General features: G+C 45.6%; 1 protein-coding gene across 2 annotated transcripts in view; it reads left to right on the top strand.

Moving 5' to 3' along the window:
* Positions 1-15,705, top strand: part of ABR (ABR activator of RhoGEF and GTPase) — a 255,696-nt gene that overhangs the window by 64,137 nt on the left and 175,854 nt on the right. The window contains exon 1 of one of the 2 annotated variants that reach the window (XM_077165427.1): positions 9,124-10,302. The exons of the other annotated variant lie outside the window; for it this stretch is intronic. Coding sequence (XP_077021542.1) covers positions 9,252-10,302 — 1,051 coding nt within the window. The 5' untranslated portion in view covers positions 9,124-9,251. Of the gene's footprint in view, positions 1-9,123; positions 10,303-15,705 lie in introns of those variants that run through there. 2 annotated transcript variants of the gene reach the window in all.

Raw genomic sequence — 15,705 nt, forward strand, 5'->3', positions numbered from 1 at the left:
AGACATATCATTGAAATTTTTTTAAAAAAGCAAATTCCAGTTTATTAGGCAGAGCATACTTCTATTATTTTAAGAGAAAACCAAACAAAAACTATTCTTAATTCATTTTTTTCATCCAACAGGTCTTTATTAGGTACTTACTGTGTGCCTGGATACTGCGCTAGATGTAAGTATACATCAAAATATATTTTTAAAGCTCCAGATGGGAGCCCACCAAAATGGATATACTTACCCAGGAGAGAGGTGCTGAATTGGGGAAAGAGTTTTTTTTTTTGTATATCTCTGCATTCTTCAAATATTCTTTAACAAGCATATATTGCTTTTTTTATTGTAAAAAGTAACATATATACAAACATATATTACTTCTGTAATTTAAAAAATCTAAAAACTAAAAGATGCACATGAGACTTTTTCTTGTGAAATCAGCAGAGCCTTGGCAAAGAGGAGAAAATATCCCATTCTGAGTTGTCTCTTACAGGAGATCAGAGCCTGGGGAACACAGGGTCCGGCTGGCACCCATTCTGAGGGAGGACCTGATTCCCTGGAGTCTCTGGCCTTCAAGGCCTGTTCCTTCCTAACTCTTTCTCTTCCGCATGATCTGACTTCACAGGGGAGATCTCAGACCCTAAACCAAACTCTAGACTGCTAGGCAGCGAAGATGCCCTTTCTGCCCTGGGAGCACGAGAAACAAAGACTGAAATGTCACTCTAGCCTCTCCCAGAGGCAGCAGAGGACAGAGCCTCAGGGATGTGCTACCCACCTGCCTGTGGGGGAATCTTTCAGGGTTGGACCATCCTTTCTGAATCATCGGATGCCACCTGGCCCCTCTGAACCCCTGCTAGTCAGACATAGAAATTGGGAGGACTGAAGAATTGGTGACAAGGGGAAGAAATCTCCTAAATGGTTGAGCAGTTTGGTTGTGGAGCTTAATAAAACCCTCAGAGGAAGCCCATGAGATGCGCTGATAAATGCCAAAATATTACGTAAAGGCTCATGTCTGAGAATTATTTATTTAAAGAGTGGAATAATGAGCCATTTTAAGGATGGGATTCTAAACCTATGGAAAGGTCCTAAAGGATCCATAAATCCTTGATATTTGCAGAATGTTCATGAATTTCATGTACTTGTTATTCTATTTGGTAGCTCTTTAAAAAATGGATTGTCAAATTGATGATGATAAAAGAGGAAGCTTTGCCTCACTTAAAAATAGGACCTTTTAGAATTTTAATGGCCATATTTGAAACAATTTGATTATTGAAAAGATCCAATGCAGTAAGTGATTCTGGCAAGAATCATTAATAGAGGCTAAAGTCATTTGTTCTAGTTTGCTAGCTGCTGGAATGCAATATACCAGAAACGGAATGGCTTTTTTTTTTATACATGGGCAGGCACCGGGAATCGAACCCGGGTCCTTGGGCATGGCAGGCAAGCACTCTTACCTACTGAGCCACCGTGGCCCACCCTGGAATGGCTTTTAAAAAGGGAATTTAATAAGTTGCTAGTTAACAGTTTTAAGGCCGAGAAAATGTCCCAATTAAAACAAGTCTATAGAAATGTCCAATCAAAGGCATCCAGGGAAAGATACCTTGGTTCAAGAAGGCTGATGAAGTTCAGGGTTTCTCTCTCAGTTGGAAGGGCACATGGTAAACACAGTCAGAGTTTCTCATCTGGAAAGGAACATGGTGGACACGGTCAGGGTTCCTCTCTCATCTGGAAGGGCACATGGCGAACACAGCATCATCTGCTAGCTTCTTCTCCTGGCTTCCTGTTTCATGAAGCTCCCCGGGAGGCATTTTCCTTCTTCATCTCAAAAGGTCACTAGCTAGTGGACTCTGCTTCTCGTGGCTATGTCGTTCCGCTCTGCTCTCTCTGAATCTCTTTCATTCTCTCAAATGTTTCCTCTTTTATAGGACTCCAGAAACTTATCAAGACCCACCCAAATGGGTGGAGACATGTCACCTAATTCAGTTTAACAACCACTCTCAATTACATCACATCTCCAGGGAGATGATCTAATTACAGTTTCAAACATACAATGCTGACAAAATGGGATTAGGATTAAAACATGGCTCTTCTAGGGGACATACATCCTTTCAAACCAGCACATCATTGGATAAAGATTGTCAAGGAATAAAATATATATATGGACTCAAAAATCACCCCACGGAATACTTATTAATTATAAAAGAAAAAAGGTCCCAAGCTTAAAACGAAGAGTGGTGGACAAGGCCTTAATAAGGGATCAAACTGAACAAAGCAATAATGAGAAAATGTCATTATCTTCCTCCTTGTGTAGTACAATTGGGAGCACACAGCATCACCTCCCAAAATACTTACTCTAATGAGGAAATAATCAGACAACTCCATATTATTCAGTAGAGCATTCTGTATGGTGACTGGCCTGCAATCATCAAAAATTTAAATGCCACGAAAGATTTTTTTTTAACTTTTTTTATTAATTAAAAAAATTAACAAACAAAACATTAAGATATCATTCCATTCTACATATACAATCAGTAATTCTTAATATCATCACATAGTTGCATATTCATCATTTCTTAGAACATTTGTATCGATTTAGAAAAAGAAATAAAAAGACAACAGAAAAAGAAATAAAACGATAACAGAGAAAAAAAAGATTGTACATACCATACCCCTTACCCCTCGCTTTCATTTACCACTAGCATTTCAAACTAAATTTATTTTAACATTTGTTCGCCCTATTATTTATTTTTATTCCATATGTTCTACTCTTCTGTTGATATAGTAGCTAAAAGGAGCATCAGACACAAGGTTTTCACATTCACAGAGTCTCATTGTGAAAGCTATATCATTATTCAATCATCATCAAGAAACATGGCTACTGGAACACAGCTCCACATTTTCAGGCAGTTCCCTCCAGCCTCTCTGCTACATCTTGAACAACAAGGTGATATCTACTTAATGCATAAGAATAACCTCCAGGATAACCTCTCCACTCTGTTTGGAATCTCTCAGCCATTGACACTCAGTCTCCTTTCACTCTAACCCCCTTTGGTCGAGAAGGTTCTCTCAATCCCTTGATGTTAATTCTCAGCTCATTCTAGGGTTTTTCTCAGTCCCTTGATGCTGAGTCTCAGCTCATTCCAGGATCTCTGTCCCACGTTGCCCACGAAAGATTTTTAAATGTAATAATAAATAAATGAGGGAAGACTACTCTAGGTTAAAGGAGATCAAAAACTTGTGACAAATGCTATGTGTGACATGATCTTTGTTTAGATCATGAATCAACGAAAATATTTTTTAAAGCTATAATACAATATACAAAATATAAAAATCAGTTGCATTTCTATACACTAGTAATGAGCAATCTGAAAAGGAAATTAAGAAAAAATTCCATTTGCAATAGCATTGAAAAGAATAAAATAGGAGTAATTTTTCTAAAATTTTAATGTGGTAACATAAATACAACACAAAATTTCCCAGCTTGAATCACTTTCATAGTACAGTTCAGTGGTATGAATTACATTCACAATGATGTGCTACTGTCACCATGACCCGCCGTCACCATGACCCAGCACCAAAACTCTCTCATCACCCCAAACAGAAACTGTACCCATTAAGCAGTAACTCCCTATTCTCTCCTAATAAATACAACACAGTTCCATTTATAATAGCATCAAGAAACATAAAATACTTTAGAAACAAATTTAACAAAAGATGTGCAAAATCTTTATACTGAAAACTTGAAATACTGCAAAGGGAAATCAAAGACACTTTAATGAATGAGGAGAGAGACCAAATTCATGGCTTGGATGATTGAGTATTATTAAGATAGCAATTCCCCCCAAATTTATCCACACATTCAATGGACTCCCAATCAAAATCCAAGCAGTTTTTTTTTTACTTGACAAACTGATTTTAAAACTTATATGGGAAAGCGAAAGACTAGAAATAAAAACCACAAACTTGTTTTTTTAAAAAAAGAACTGTTGGAGGACCTATGCTAGCTGATGGCAAGACCTACTATAAAACTAGTGATTAAGATGGCATGGTATCGCCTTGAGAATAGACACACAGATCAATAACAGTATAGGGTCCAGAAATAGATCCACATTTTAATGGTCAATTGATTTTTGACAAAGTTGCCAAAATAATTCAGTGGGGGAAAAGATAGTCTTTCTATTAAATGGCGCTACAACAACGGTATATTCACATGGAAAAAAAAAAAACCAAAAACCTCTATCTTTGCTCTGCACCATATGGATAATAGACTTAAATATAAGACCTAATGCTTTTAAACTTCTATAAGAAAACATAAGATAAAATCTTTTGACTTTGGGATAGTCAAAGCTTTCTTAACAGCACACAAAAGTGCAAACTAGTAAAAAAAAATAATAAAATGCACTTCAACAGAATAAAAAATGTTCACTCGTCAAAAGTCACAGTTAAAATGAAAAGGTAAACCACAGACTTGAAGAAAATTTTTTGCAAAACATGTGTCTCACTTGACTTCCAGGGCTGTAAGTCTCCCTGGCAACCTAGGACCTGCCTCCCGGGGATGAACCTGGCCCTGGCATTGTGGGATTGAGAAAGATTTCTCTAATTCTCTAATACCAATATGGAGCTGTATTTCCAAGATTCGGGATGAAATGGTTTTGGAGGAAGTCTAAGACTAGAGATGTTTAATACCTCTCCGAAGTTATTCTAATTTGTAGCCAGAAAATCCCTTGCATTAGAGGAAGCAAACCAAGTGAAAAGTGCTTTTTAATCTGTTCACATCTTCACCACTCAAAAATTCAGATCCCATCCCATCCCAGCTTCTCTCCAGGTACTCTCTTCCTTCTGGCTACCCTCAGCTTCTATTCTCCCCCAATCCCAACTCTCAGCCCTTTCATCTTAATCTCAAATTTAACCCTTGAAGAAAGGAAGGAAAGGAAGGGGGGGCGGGGTAAAGCAGTTCACAGTAAACTGTGAATGATTGATGACCAGTCTTGTATTTCCATTGAGACTGCTTGTTAATCTAAAGACATTTTTTTAAAGGTGGAATTCTGGGCAGCATGACTTTCAGAGGTGTCTTTCCACACTGCCTTTGAGTAAGGTAGTCCTGCTTTAAGAGCCAAAGAGCCCAGGTGGTATGCTAATCATTCATTTTCTCATTCATCATTCATTAATTCAGCAGACATGTAGGCACTGACTCTGTTTGACACCATGTTAGGTAGTAGGGCAGTTGGAGGAATGAGAGGAGCCAGCAGGCCAGAAGCATCTGGTCTACTCAAGGAGGGGTGGAATTAATTACAGTGTAGTGTGGCCAGTGCTGGAACTGAGGCAAGTCCCTCTGCAGAGGTATGCCTAATTGGGCCTGGTGAAGAGAGGGCTATAGAGAGAAAGTCACAGGTTAGCTGGGCTTTGACAAATGAAAAAGCATCTCACCAGTCATAGGAGGGAGAAGCATTGCAAAGGAAGGTATGAGAGACCCAGGAATAACTGAGAGAATGTTGAAACACCTGGAGTGGTGTATCAGCGAGGGCATGGGGAGGCTGGAGGGTGACTTAGTTCGGGGAAACAGAGAGTGGAAAGCAGAGACTTGGGCAAAGACCTGGTGCATGTATTTTATTTGGGAGATCATTCCAGGAAGCAGGAGTGAGGGAGAAGGGGACAGAGAAGAAGAGAAGGCTAATGGAGGGCTCATAATTGATTATTGATTGATTTCCGCTGTGAGCAATGAACTTATTCCTGTTGGAGACCACTGAGGAACCATGCCTCGGAACTGCCCTACAAAGATAAAAACCCAGGGCATTTATTAACCCACATTTCCACTGGCCATGGGATGGCCCTGGGAATGTTAACTCCCCCCTTGGAAGCTTCCATCTGGGCTGCCCTTGAGAGCCTTCTACTTTGGAAAAAGCCTTAAGGCAGTGAAGAACAGTGAGGGTCTGTGAGATCCTGGCAGCCCTTGAGAACTGTCCATGGCAGCTGCAGCAGAGATTCAAAATGGGGCACGGTGAGGTGGCAAGGGACACAAAAGGCATCTGCTGTAGAAGGTGACTCAGTTTGGAGGGCTGAATGGGTACAGCAAGTGGAAGAAATTCAGGAAATGGGGTTGGAAAAATAGTCTGGAATCAGAGGTTCCATTGGGGAGGATCTGACCAGACTACACAATTTGAACTTTATTTGCTAAGCCCTGGCACATAGTTGGTGCTCAACAAATACTGAATGAATGTCAATGACAGATGCACCTGGGCCAACCCCTGCACAGCAGCTGGGCTTTGGAATCCAGGCTAGCTGTATGACCATGAACTTTTCTGACCTTTTGTTTCCCCCTCTCTGAAGTGGTGAAAATGGTATCTTCTTCACAGGGTTGTTGTGAGGGACAAGAGGAGATGAATAATATAAGGCAACTAGAAGTGTGAACTCAATAAATGTCAGCCACCCTATTCCTGCCCTGATGATGACCCAAAACCAAGTAATAAAACTGAACCTTATACCAGCTAGAGACAATGCAAGCTACTCCTGGGATGTGTTTACAGAAGATATATGCTGGCATTTCTGGCTATATTGGCCCTCATGGAAAAAATTAGTGGTATTGGTAACAGATTTCTCGGACCAAAAGGGAGTTATACCATTGCCTTAATTAAAGGACAGAGATGAAATTATCCTCCCAGGGAACTTTCAGATTCGGAAATTGATGGTTATAGTAACTTAGCAAGTTTTTTTTATTTGTGCACTTAAATATGCATATAAAAACACCTTCCAATCAATAGGCTATTGACTGTGGTCATCTATCACCACTGTGCTGCCTGTTCTCTCCCACTCTGAAATCTCAGCAGTGGCCAAGATGCTTGTGGACACTGTCGGATGGAACAGCCCTGTGCTGGCTGGCAATAAGAAGTGGGAGCTCCTCAGCCTTCCCAGTAGACCACGGAGATTGTGGCTGCCTGCGGATAGTCTCTTCAATAAGAAGATAAGATAGGAGGGAAAGCAGGTTGAAGAACTAAGTGAAGGAGTGGATAAAATAAACCAAATTGGGGAATACTTGGTTAGTGTCTTTTAAAATGCATCCATTCCCCGACAGCAGTTTGGTGCAAACTGTAACAATTCATACCAGTGGCACACCAAATTTTAAAAAAAGGAGGAAGCAGGGACATTGGGAAATGTGGAAATACAGAGTTTGGCAAGGAAGGAAATTGTGGAGTTGAGAACCCTCTGTGTGAAGCACATCTGCTCTCAGGAGGGAGTAGTTCGTAACTGGAGAAGCCCAGCAGGACCAGCTAGGTGGGGATTCATTCATCTGTATGTTCATTCATTTCTTTCATTCAACAATTATTATCTTCTACTTCACGCCCTGTGGAGGAAGCAACAAGAATACAGAAGTGGAAGAGACTCAATTCCTGCTTTTGAGGGGTTCTGAGAGTAGGGGGGCGAAAGGAGTCACTGGTGATTGTAAAAAAAAGTGGGACAAGTACAAAGATAAAGGCATGTAAAGATCACTGGTGACATGAAGATGAGGGGGAGGGGTCAGAAAAGGCTTCTTAGAGGTGGAGATCCTTTAGCTGGGTCTTAAAGGAGGTTTGGAGTTCCCCAGATAGCAATGAGGCAGTGTGTCTGTTGGGGAAGAGGCAAACAGGAATTCCAAGGAAGAGAAAGATGCATGTATAAACAGCAGCATGTCTTTTGAGCACAGCATCAAATTGGCAAAGCTCAAGTATAGGAGGGAGCAAGAGAGGTGGACAGAGACCAAATGTGGGAGGACCTCATATGTCATACAAAGGAGTCTGGGCTCCATCTTGTAGGTGATGGGCAGCCACTGAGGTGTTTTGAGCAAAAGCATAGCACTATCTCATTTGTGATTAATTAATCTTCCTGGTAACCTTGTGGAATGGACTGGAGGAGATTGAAAAGTGGGAGCAGGTATGACCTGGCCTGTAGGTGAGAAGTAAGCAGCAGTCAACTGAGGAGAAAGGGACCCTGAGCTTAGCTTCAGCCCCTAAAAGCAACGAAGAATTTCCAGCTACAAGTTACTTAGCCTCTTGTATCAATTCCCTCATCCTCAAAATGAAGGAAACATGAATCACTGATAAGGACTCCACCAGGCAAGCACGAGACAGTTTATCAGGGCCTCTCTCCGCAGACAGTGGGACACCACCAACTGCTGAGAAAGGAAAGGAAAAGTGCCCTGCAGCCAAACTGGAGGAGTGGCGCCACCCCCCACCCCACTGCACCTCTCTCCAGCTCCTTTTCCCCTCCAGGGGATTTGTCTGAGGTGACAAGGGGAGGTGGAGCGGAGGACCTCTTGGAGGCCCACTAGCTTCCTCTACTAGGTCTAGACCTCTCCGCCGCCGTTCTGTCCCCTCCTGACTCTCCGGGTGTGGTCACACGGCACCCTCAGCTTTGAAGTCACCGGGATCTCCAGCGAGTCACGTAGAGTGGTCACCCTTGCATGTTTCTCCCTCTAAAAAGCGACCCAAAATATCGAGGTTTAAACCCAGCTTTGGATGAAACTGCTCTGTGATCTTGGATAAGTCAATTCAAGGCACTGTAAATCCCTGCAGTAAGCAACCCGGTCGGGTGGCAGACAGTTCTCTGGTACACTTGGGCTCGGCGCCACGCCACATCACCTTTCCATCACCTTTTCCTTCTTGGTCCAAGGCGCCGCCCTGACTCTGGGTTGGCAGGGCTGCAGTGTGGGGTGGCGGGAGCTTGGCTGGAGGCCAAGGCGTGCTCCCTCACCCGGGCTCCCGCTTTTCACCGGCCGCGCGGCCCCACGCTCGGGTGCAGGGAACCGGCGCAGGCAGCGCGCAGCGGCTGGAAAGGTGCCAGCCGGGCCAGCCGCAGCCAGCTCGGTTTCGCCGGCGCCTCTAGAGCGGGCAGCACAGCCGGGCCGCCCCCTGCGGGCCAAGCTGCGAGGTGCGCCTGCCGGACCTAGCCTTGCGCCGCCGCCGTTCTGTCCCTTGCCGTGGCTCTCCCGGCGCCCGATCCCGCGGAGCGCCCGGCTGGGCGGCGGGAGCCGCAGACGGCCGACTCCGAGCGTCCTGCTCTGGGCGGGCCCAGGCCCCCAGGCGCCCGCCTCCACCGCGGTTGGCCGCTTACGTCAGGAGGCAAAACCCAGAAGAAGAAGGGGAAAAAAAGACACGAGGGCGGAAGGGGAAAACTTTATTTTTTTCTCTTCGGGGGCTGAAGGGAAGGAAAGGCGACTGTGCCAGCGCGGGCTTTCCGGAGACAGCCGGGGCGACTCCAGTCCGCTGCGGCGTGGAACCCGGGCGGGGTCCGACATGTGGGACCCGCAGGAATTTGAACGCCACTGGCAGGCCGAGTTCCCCGGGGAGAAGGCACCCATCATGCGGCTGGACTCGGTGCCGGACATGGAGCGGGAGCTGGAGCGCTGCAAACTCAACCTGAAGCGGATGCAACAGGTGCTGGCGGAGGAAAAGTTTAAAGTCCTCTACCTGCAGGCGGCCCTGGCCGGCGAGAAGCGGGACTTAGGCTTTGGACACCTGAAGGACAGAGACGCCGACAGCAGGGGCGCCTCCGCCGAGGAGCTGGCGCCCGCAGGGTCAGAGCGGGCCCCGCTACCGCGCGAGGACGAGGGCGCAGCAGGTGATGGCGGAGACTCCCCGGGCCCTGTGCGCTCTGACCCGGCGTTGGCCGCAAAGGCCGAATCTCCATCCTACGTGTGTCTGGACCTTCCCACCGTGCCCCGGCCGGTGGGGGAAGGAGGCGCAGTGCGTTGCCTGACTGCCGCCATCCACCAGCAGTTGCTGCAGCCTCGCCTCCTCTTCCGGCCCCGGGAGGACTGTGCGCCCCCCGGCCACGACGGCACGGTTCCCAGGGCTCCGCGAGAAGAGCTGTCCTTGGCGACTGGCCCCCGGCGGTGCTCGGAGAAAGGTGAGCCGGAAGGTTCGGGCGCCGATGATGGGGACGACAGCAGCGACCACGACTTCGAGATGGTGGATTTGAATGAGAAATTCGTCCTCGGTCACTTGCTCATGGCTCCCTGCCGATTCGCAACCCGCGACGAGGCCGAGAAGCCGGCGCGGGCGTGCAGTCCCTACCGCTGGATGCACCTGATTCCTGGGGGACGGCGGCAGCAGCGGCGCGGGAGCCGGGACCTGGAGCCGCTGGAGGCCGAGGGCAAGGACGCACCGGGTTCGCCCCTAGCTTCGGATGAGTATCCCCGGCGCGGGGCCCGCGAGCACCTCCCGCCGTGGCGGCGCAAAAGGTTCCTGCGGGTGCCGGAGCAGGACTCGCCCTGCCACAGCTCGCCTGAGAGGGGCAGCGACTGCAGCCGCAACAGCTCGGACCACGAGGACGGCTCCTCTGCAGGTAGGAGCACCCCTCTCTAGATCCCCTCCCTGTGAGGGCCCCACCCCGCACTCCCCTCTGGCAGACCTTGGCCGTCCTGCTTAAACCTCGGGTGCCCAGGAGGAAGAGGAATGAGATTTATCTGTTTGCCTTGAAGCCACTTGAGGAACTTAGAAAAGATATTGCAAAGTAATTTTGGCCTGGGCGAGTTTATGAAATAAGCACAAGGATGGCTGTGGCAGGGGCTGGTGGAATGGTGTCCTTCCCAGACCGCGGAGGAATGTTGCACTTCAGGCCTTAACCCTTCTGCTCTGACGATTGCAACATCATCCCCTTCCTCCAGAGCTGCCACATTCCTTTGCACCACTGTGGTCATATGCTTTTACTCACAAATTTGTGGCTTCCCATTTCCCCCAGATATCCTTGGTATAGAAGCCTGAGTCTTCTACGTCATTTTCTGCATCTTGTGCTCTGGCCAAATTGAACCAACCTCTCACTTCCAGGAAGGAACACAATTCTCACTGGCCCCTTGCTGCCTCTCTGCCTTCCTCGAAGGCTTTAAGAGCATCTGTCAGCTTCCTAGGAGCCCCAGCAGGAAAGGAAGGGCCTAGAATCATACAGTTCCCAAGCTGGCACAGTGCCCAGAGATCATATCTAGTCCAGTGCCTTCATTTGATAAAGAAGCAAACTGAAGCTCAGAAAGATTATGGGCTTGTTGAGCTGAGCTGAGCCCTGCGCGCCTGTCATCTGTGTTTCCCCTCACAACTGCCCTCTCCTGAGGACAGGGCTTGGTCTTAGTCATCTGTGATACTGTATGCTTTGCCTGTAGTAAGTGCTCAGTACATGTTTGTTGAATTAATGGATGATTGTACTGAATTGCATGTCTCCCAGCCTTCTGACTCCTCATAGGTCAGGGACTGGGCCAAGGAGAAAAGGGCAAATAAGGAAGTGAGGGGGCCTGTGACTGCCCTCATACTGTACTCAGGGACTGTCAGGGTCCCTTTAGCCATAGAGGAAGCATAAACTGACATCTGGTTGAGTGTAGCTACTACCAGGAACTTAAGAAGCCTTTCTGATCAGTGAAGGAGGGGGGATAAAAAATAAGAAGCAACCACTGGTGCTGGGATTGTTCCAAAATCTCCATTATTGGATCTTATCTAGGTGAGTTTGCATTTGAATGAAAAACTGTCCACTTTGCTAAAAGCACATTTGGAAAGCGCATCAAGTCATCTATTTTGATCAATTACACTTATTCATTAGTAGAAATTGGCTTCTTTTCCCATAGGTAATGTTTCTTACTGCCCATGCTAGTAACATTTTTGTGTCCCTTTAACTTAAAGGGAGAGTCAAAACTTCACAAAGTCAAGTTCCAAATACCCTCCATGGAGGCTATCCAAGTGGCCCCAGCTGCTTGGCCCCAGCTGCTTCAGAGCGGGCTCCAATGCTATGTCCCCATAGACCCATGATCAGTCACCCTACAAGGTGTGCCCAAGGCATTGAATTTCCCTAGGGAGCAATTTGTTTTTTACTTCTGTGAGTGTCTCCTCTCTTCCTAAAGGCACTGATAGCACTCAGGGCACCTTGATGCAAAGTAGGAACCCACACTTCCTCTGGGCCAACAAATAGCAAAAGGTGCCCCCTCTTGAGTGGACCAATGAAATAAAGCCTCCCCTTCCCCTGGGCTTAAGACTCCAGCCAGGGCAGGTATCTGGCACTTGCAGCTTTGGTCAGCAGTGCCCAGGCTGTATTTCAGTCCCCATTCCTGCCCCCTCTGGAGGACAAGCTTGTATAGGGAGCCAGTTCACAGCTGCATGTGGAGGCCCCTGCCTCCTGTCTCCAGAACCTCCCCTAGTGAGTGAGTGAGTTCATGGGGATGTGTACACACACACACACACTCATGTGTGCCCAGCACCCACATGCTTCACAAACATGCATACATGCATGCCTGGGTGTGCATGTGAGTGCACAGCCCAGAAGTAAGAGCCTTCGAACATTCAGGAAGGCACTAGAGTGGAGTGTGTAAGGGCAGGAGTTTTCACACCGGCGGGGCCACGCACTGAGATCAGTGTTGAGGGAATGATGGCAACCTGAGTCCTTCCTTGATACCACCCTATTTAAAAACAGTATATCCTCCCTCCATACCCTTTCTAGCTCACTTCCCTACTTTATTTTTCTCCACAGCGCTCACTAATCACCATGCTATGATTTTTCCTGTGGCTCTTATGTATCGTCTATCTCTCCCTAGTAAAATGTAAGCTCCATGAGGGCAGGGACTGTTGCCTCTTTTATTCACTGACATCACTCTGAAGCCTAGGACAGTGTCTAACACACAGTAGGTGTACCATAAATATTTGTTGAATGATACATTTTAAAAAAATGAAATGGAATAGTAGTTGTCAGGGTATGTTATACATGTTAATGGAGAGTATTATTCTGTTTAAAAACTTTGTTTTAATTACATATACATATACTGGTTTGTGATGTAGAATGTAGTTATTATGGCGGGTTGATTAAATAGATTTGAAAATGCTGAAGAGCATGGGCTCGGAAGCTAGACTGCTGTGTCGTGACCTTAAGAGATCTTATTTGAATTTTCTGTGCCTCTATTTTCTTATTTGTAAATGAGACTAATAAACACTTGGCTTTCCTCATAGCTTTGATCTGAGGAATAAATGGGTTATTTTTTCCTAAAGGGCTCCAAACAGGTTCTGGAACATAGTAAGTACCCCTAAGTGTTAGCAGATGTCATTGTCACCACCACTGCTACAGGTTTTCTTTGAGTTGACTCTTCAAAGCTTCCCACTCCCATATCATTCTGGATGGTTTGGTATTCCATGATGCATATGATTTCTCCAGCGTGGCTCTGGTGTTTTTTTTAGAACCTTCCAGGCAGCAGGGCAGGGTCTTGGGCAAAGTGGTAATCTTGCCTCATGAGGCTCTTTTGCTAGGTTGGTTCTAATGTTTCTCCTTCTCCACCAGTAATCATACTTATTATCTGTATTCAGAGATAATTAACTGGGATTGGTTTTACTGGGCAATCCAGGCTTTGTGTTAGTCTCAGGGTTTCAAGGACACAGTGCACGTCAGGTCTCATATAAAAAGGCTCCAGCTCCATTCTCTCTAAGCCAGCTGTGCAGGTGAACTCACAGCCCTCCCCCTTACGTGGGACAGGACTCCCGGGGATGAGCCAGGACCTGTCATCGTGAAGTTGTGAAAACCTTCTTGGCTAAAAAGGGAAAGAAATGAGACAAAATAAAGTTTCAGTGGCTGAGAGATTTCAAACAGAGTCAAGAGGTTATCCTGGAGGTTATTCTTATGCATTATATAGATATCCTTTTTAGTTTATGGTGTTTGGGGGTGGCTAGAGGGAAGTATATGAAACTGTTGAACTGTGTTCCAGTAGCCTTGATTCTTGAAGATGATTGTATAACTATATAGCTTTTTACAATGTGACAATAAATAAATAAATAAATAAATAAATAATAGTTGGGGATAAGGGTTAAAGAAAAGTTTGTAGATTGCAATACTAGTGGGCACTGACAGGGAAGGGCAAGGGGCATGGGATGTATGGGTTTTTTTCTTTTTTCTTTTTATTTCTTTTTCTGAAGTGATGCAAATGTTCTAAGAAATGATCATGGTGATGAATATACAACTATGTGATGATATTGTGAGCCATTGATTGTATGCTTTGGATGGACTGTACGTGTGTGGATATTTCTTTTTTTTTAATTAATTTATTTTTTATTTGTGATACATAACCACATACAAACACAAACATTCTTATCATATGATCATTCCATTCTTGTTATACAATCAGTAACTCACACTATCAGCACAGTTGTATATTCATCATCATGATCATTTCTTAGGACATCTGCATCAATTCAGAAAAAGCAATAAAAAGAAAACAGAAAAAATTCATACATACTATATGCCTTACCCCTCCCCTTCACTGATCACCAGCATTTCAATCTACTAAATTTATTTTAACATTTGTTCCCCCTATTATTTATTTATTTTTAATCCACATGTTTTACTTGTCTGTTGATAAGGTAGACAAAAGGAGCATCAGACACAAGGCTCTCACAACCACACAATCACACTGCGACAGCCATATTGTCATACAATTATCTTCGAGGAGCATGGCCACCGGAGCACAGCTCCACATTTACAGGCAGTTCCCTCCAGCCTCTCTGTTATGCCTTAACTAAACAGGTGATATCTATTTAATGCATAAGAATAATCCCCAGGATAACCCCTCGACTCTGGAATCTCTCAGCCATTGACACTTTATTTTGTCTCATTTCACTCTTCCCCCTTTTGGTTGAGAAGGTTTTCTCAATCCCTTGGTGCTGAATTCCAGCTCATTCTAGGATTTCTGTCCCACGTTGTCACGAAGCTCCACACCCCTGGGAGCCATGTCCCACGTAGATAGGGGGGAGGGCAGTGAATTTGCTTGCTGTGTCGGCCGAGAGAGAGGCCACATCTGAGCAACAGAAGGTTCCCTTGGGGATGACTCTTAGGCCTAATTTTAAGTAGGCTTGACCTATCTTTTGTGGGATTGAGTTTCATATGAACAACCCCCAAGATTGGAGGCTAGGTCTATTGCTTTGGCTATCCCCACTGCCTGTGAGAATATCAAGAATTCTCCGCTTGGGGAAGTTGAATTTTCCCCCTTTCTCACTATTCCCCCTAGGGTACTCTGCAAATACTTCCCTATTCACATGTATGGATATTTCTTAATAAAAAGAAAAGGCCCCAGAGGCAGAGGTGCATCCCTCCTTGGAAAAGAGCCATTATCTCTTAGGTGAAGGGCAGATTCCCACACCAAGAAACATCTGTATTTCCCCACCCCCTGACACGTGCACATAGTAGCCAAATCAGAGTTCTTTTACTGCCTTCCTTTGAGCATCTCAGAGCTTTGGTTGGTACCAGTTAAGAGTAGAGCATGCTGGTGTGGTTAGGAGTGGGGGGGCAAGTGTGGTAGAGAATTGTGGGGGTGCAGGGGGCAGCAGAGCAGGAATCAGCCAGTTGGGTCATGAGTGCTGTAAAGTCAGACCTGTGTCTGTGCCCTGGCTCTGCCCCTTACCAGGTGTGAGACAAGCTCCTTACCTATTCAAGCTGCAGTCTCAGTCTCTGTCTACAGGAGGGGAATAACGAGAATCGCTGACCCTAATCGATTGCTTACTTTGTGCCAGCTCCTCTTCTAAGCATTTCATACCTATTAACTCATTTATACCATACACCTTTATGAGACAGGTCCTAATATTATTTCTACTTTACATGTGAAAATCCTGAGGCCTGGAGAACTCCAACCACCTTGCCCAAGGCCACTTAGCTAATGAGCCAGTCCTTGGGATTTGAATCCAGGCAGTCTAGCTCCAGAGTCTTTCAAACACCAAGCCATACTGCCTCAAATAATAG

This window comes from Tamandua tetradactyla, chromosome 6 (genome assembly GCF_023851605.1).
Source record: "Tamandua tetradactyla isolate mTamTet1 chromosome 6, mTamTet1.pri, whole genome shotgun sequence".
NCBI lineage: Eukaryota > Metazoa > Chordata > Mammalia > Pilosa > Myrmecophagidae > Tamandua > Tamandua tetradactyla.